Source organism: Penaeus vannamei, chromosome 13 (assembly GCF_042767895.1).
Source record: "Penaeus vannamei isolate JL-2024 chromosome 13, ASM4276789v1, whole genome shotgun sequence".
Lineage (NCBI taxonomy): Eukaryota > Metazoa > Arthropoda > Malacostraca > Decapoda > Penaeidae > Penaeus > Penaeus vannamei.
Window position 1 is genome coordinate 15,848,205 of NC_091561.1, and position 5,000 is coordinate 15,853,204.

The following is a 5,000-nucleotide window of genomic DNA, read 5'->3' on the forward strand; positions in this document are numbered from 1 at the left end:
ACAATGACCAAAATCTTGTGCTGACAGCAGCACAGACTCAGAGATGGAATTCGCATGTATGCATGTGTCATGTATGTATAGATATGTAGTATAGATATATAATATAGCAAACGCTTACATACCAGTACCAATATATATATATATATATATATATATATATATATATATATATATATATATATATATATATGTGTGTGTGTGTGTGTGTGTGTGTGTGTGTGTGTGTGTGTGTGTGTGTGTGTGTGTGTGTGTGTGTGTGTGTGTGTGTGTGTGTGTGTGTGTATGTATATATACACATTGAGACAAAGGCATTTCAAGGTGAAAGTAACATCTGATTTCGATAATAAACCATTTAATCACGAACTGATCCTATTTTGTCATTTTTCCTACTTTGCAAACACGAAAATTCATTTTCATCTTTTAGAAAGTGCTTTTATCCGTTTTGAGGCAAAGAACAAATATTACCGGTTCAAGGATGTGAATGAACCGCAGACGAGGCAATGTTACACAAAGATGAACTGCGCGTGTTAAGGCCGTCCTTTGGTATTTAAAGTGACCCTTGCAGAGATGAACGAAACCAAAAGTTTTGCATTACGTAATCACATCTCTGTGCAAGGCTGTTCACTCGTGTTATATTCATAATATGGGTGTGCGAATTTCCCGAGTTAGTGGGTAGCCGTTATTTGTATGTAAAATGTGCCGAAAATAGGTAGGTAGGTAGAGAGAGAGAGAGAGAGAGAGAGAGAGAGAGAGAGAGAGAGAGAGAGAGAGAGAGAGAGAGAGAGAGAGAGAGAGAGAGAGAGAGAGAGAAAGAAAGAGAGAGAGAGAGAGAGAAAGAGGGAGAGAGAGAGAGAGAGAGAGAGATAGATAGATAGATAGATAGATAGAGAGAGAGAGAGAGAGAGAGAGAGAGAGAGAGAGAGAGAGAGAGAGAGAGAGAGAGAGAGAGAGAGAGAGAGAGAGAGAGAGAGAGAGAGAGAGAGAGAGAGAGAGAGAGAGAGAAAGAGAAAGAGAGAGAGGGGGAGAAAGAGAGAGAGAAAGAGAGAGAGAGAGAGAAAGAGAAAGAGAGAGAGGGGGAGAAAGAGAGAGAGAAAGAGAGAGAGAGAGAAGAAAGAAGTTTATTATCCTAAAATCACGCTCCTCCATCGCCAATTCCTCGGTAGTATAGTGGTTAGTATCCCCGCCTGTCACGCGGGAGACCGGGGTTCGATTCCCCGCCGGGGAGGCCTTTTGGGGGAGTGCATTTAAATGAGTACTTGGGCAATCATAGCCACTGTGCTTAAAGTGCTGATACATCCATATAATACGAGAAGGATCGAGACAAAGAAAATGGAGAAAAATTAAAGAAAATACAAAGGAATGGAGTAAGGGATAAAACAACAAAGGAGAGAACGGAGAGTAAGAGCGAAGAGCATATGTGGTTAACTAGTAATAATGACGATGATAATGATAATAATGATAAAAACAAAGTTGATCATTATCATCATCTTCATTATAATCATGATGATAATGATATTGATAATAATGATAATGATGATATGATAATGATAATAATGATAATGAATATAATGATAATAGCAATAACGATAATGAAGATAATGATAATAATGTTAGTAATAATCGTGATAATAATAATGATAGTTATATTATTTAATAAAAATGATAACAATAACAATGGAAATCATGTTGATCATAATGATAATCATAATAATTAAAACAACAACGACAGCATCAAAACAACAATGATAATAGTAATAACAATAATAATGATAATGATAATAGTAATAATAATAATAATGATAATAGCAAAACTATCCCAATAACGATAGAAAATAGGGATAATAACAATAATGAAAATAGAGGTTAAGCAGAAAAAGAGCGAAATAGTGATATGGACAATAAAGGAAAAGGCGTGAGGGAAAGGTCAGCTGTCTTTTCGGCAAAGAGGTCAGATTCCTCCTTTGCCGCCCGGGAGGTCAAGGTACTTCCAGCCTGTAAAACGAATCGTGCAACATTCTGCAGTGCATTTTTTAACACCTGTTTGTATACAGGAAAAAGTACAAGTATATATATGTATATATATATATATATATATATATATATATATATATATATATATATATATATATATATATATATATATATATATATATATATATATATATATATATATATATATATATGCACGCAAAGAAACATAGAGTATATATACGCATATCGATCTTTTTGTATGTATACACAAAACTGTAAACGCTTGCTTTATTGCTACTTCAGGGCTTGGATGAACAGTATAACGAAAAGGCCTACGGCGTATTCATGTGTTTTCTTGTTTTTTCCCTCATTGCTTTATTTAACACACACGCGCGCGCGCTCGTGCATATATATATATATATATATATATATATATATATATACATATATATATATGTATATATATATACATATATATATATATGTGTATATATATATGTACATATACATATATATACACACATATATGTAGTTGTGCGTGTGTGTGTGCTCGCATACATAGGTAAAAAAACAAATGCGTGTGCACATATATATGTATGTATATATATATATATATATATATATATATATGTACATATGTATATATATGTATATATATATATATATATATATATATATATATATATATATATACATATACATATAGGTGTATGTGTGTGTATTTATGTGTGTGTATATATTTGTGTGTGTGCATGTGTATGCAAACATTAATCGAAAAGCATACAAACAAACAAGCAAAACCGGTAAAGCAAAGAAAATCTACATCTTCGATTTATTTACATATAATGGAAAATAAATAAAACATCATCACAGAAGTAAAGGTGGAGGCTAAATGACTAAGGTCGGCCGTAGAGTTGTGAGGGAGCGGAGTGACCTTGGCTGGACGACTCACGCAGTTCTCCGCGGGCGCGAGCTTCATGCTCAAGACGCCCTCGCTCGATCTGTTCGAGGGCGTGGGCGGGGATGGGGTGGGGGAAGGCAGGAGCCACGGGCAGGAAGGGCGACTGAGGCTGGTAGCCGTTGGCGTCGGCGACGAACTGGAGGTCGAAGACTTGGCCGTCGGGGAAGGTGAAGCTGAAAGGTTGATATTGCAATAGGTTACTTTGTGTATGGCCCTTGTGCTGACTGACACGATAAAGAATGTTTATGAGATATCCCCCGAACAAAAAGTCCTAAACTTTGACTGACTGACCTGACTGAGCCTTGCTGAGCACCTCCAGGGCCACCAGCCTCGTGCCTGACGATGCCGTCCTGAGTCTCGACGTCGAAGGTGTAAGAGCCGTCAGCAGCAGGATGGACTCGATCGTCGCGGATGATTTCGACCACTCTGACGGGGGCGGATGGGCGGTGTGCAGGGGCGTCGTAGGAGAAGGACGGCTGGTCAGCCAGAGCCACGGCCACCAGCAACGACAAAACGAACTGAAATAACATTCAGTGAGTCATTTTTCTCTGTTAACAAAGAATTTAGTCTTACTTATATGCTTATATTTTGAAATACAGAGGTTGTATGCCACTGCTATTTCGGGTATATAGCAGTGGAATGTTTGGCTTAAAACATTTGCTGATATTTACTCACAGTCTTCATATTGACTGTGTCTCCTGCAATGATCAGGTTAAAATGACGTCCCACAGCATCTCTGACACGGCTTTTATACTTATCAGGCAAAAGGCGTTTTTAGGTCACAAGGTTGTCAGATTTCTTATTTCTTATTCTTATACTCCTCTTGCTTTATCGTCTACCTCGACGAGCTTTTGACAAACACACATTTATATATATACATATATATATATATATATATATATATATATATATGTATATATATATACATGTGTGTGTGTGAACACAACTACGAACATAGTAATTCGTACAAAAAAAAGGAAAATAAAAAAACGAAACTGAATCGCTACGATCCTCACCGGACGAACAAATATCCGAAATAGAAAATGAATTTGTTTATATAACATATATACATAAATGTATAATACATACACACATACATATATTTACATATACATACACTTATGTGTGTGTATGTGTGAATGTATATAAAAAGGAATAAATACACACACACGCATACAGTGCACGTATATGTATTTGTGTGTGTGTATGTATGTGTGCATTTATTTGTGCAAACACACAAATAGATATATATAACTTTATGCATATATATGTATGTAAATATATACATATTTATTTATATAATGCACACATATATGTATTTTATGTATATGTATGTATACACACATATATTTATACATATATATAAATATATGCACATATATATGTATGTATGTACATGTATATACAGATATATTTGTATAATGCACACACACATGTATATATGTGTATATGTATATATATATGTTTGTGTGTGTATGTATATATATGTATGCTTACATACAGACACATATGTATACATATACATACATACATACATATATATATGTATATATATATATATATATACACATACATGTATGTATACATATACATATGTACACATGTGTATACATATATATATATACATATATATATATATATATATATATATATATATATATATATACATATGTATGTATTTATATACATATGCACACACACATATGCATACACACACTCATGCATAAAGCATATTCTTAAATGTTTGTCGGTCTGTCTGTATATATAGCTAAAAGTCTAAAGTACTAACAGATAAAGAAAAAAGAAAAGAAAAAGATATAACGTTGGCAAAGCAAATAATAGATAGAAAGTCAATAATTTCGATAATTAGCTTTCCCTAACCTCAATTCCTCGGTAGTATAGTGGTTAGTATCCCCGCCTGTCACGCGGGAGACCGGGGTTCGATTCCCCGCCGGGGAGGCTTTTGTAGTGCGTTGATATTTATGTATATATATAAACATGGATATAAACACACACACACACACACATATATATATATATATTGTTATGTCGTATAATTTTACCAATA

The 5,000-nt window shown here is 34.5% G+C and overlaps 1 protein-coding gene and 2 non-coding genes across 3 annotated transcripts; 2 read left to right on the top strand and 1 right to left on the bottom strand.

Annotated features, from left to right (window-relative positions):
• The first annotated feature begins 1,153 nt into the window (after positions 1–1,153).
• TRNAD-GUC (transfer RNA aspartic acid (anticodon GUC)) lies at positions 1,154–1,225 on the top strand. Its single transcript has one exon. It is a non-coding gene; the product is annotated as a tRNA-Asp (tRNA).
• A 1,566-nt stretch (positions 1,226–2,791) lies between these two features.
• LOC113822268 (cuticle protein AM1199-like) lies at positions 2,792–3,655 on the bottom strand. Its single transcript, XM_027374812.2, has 3 exons — positions 3,608–3,655; positions 3,224–3,450; positions 2,792–3,105 (listed from the first exon to the last, which is right to left on the bottom strand). Exons 1-3 carry the CDS (start codon positions 3,614–3,616, stop codon positions 2,868–2,870), a joined length of 474 nt encoding a protein of 157 aa, XP_027230613.1. The 5' UTR covers positions 3,617–3,655; the 3' UTR covers positions 2,792–2,867.
• A 1,164-nt stretch (positions 3,656–4,819) lies between these two features.
• Positions 4,820–4,891, top strand: TRNAD-GUC (transfer RNA aspartic acid (anticodon GUC)). Its single transcript has one exon. It is a non-coding gene; the product is annotated as a tRNA-Asp (tRNA).
• Positions 4,892–5,000: the final 109 nt, after the last annotated feature.

Bases quoted from the DNA above. Each gene is read 5' to 3' on its own strand.
- LOC113822268 (XM_027374812.2), bottom strand. The intron at 3,106-3,223 runs GTCAGTCAGTCA...TCAACCTTTCAG, and splicing joins GCTCAGCAAGGCTCAGTCAG to CTTCACCTTCCCCGACGGCC.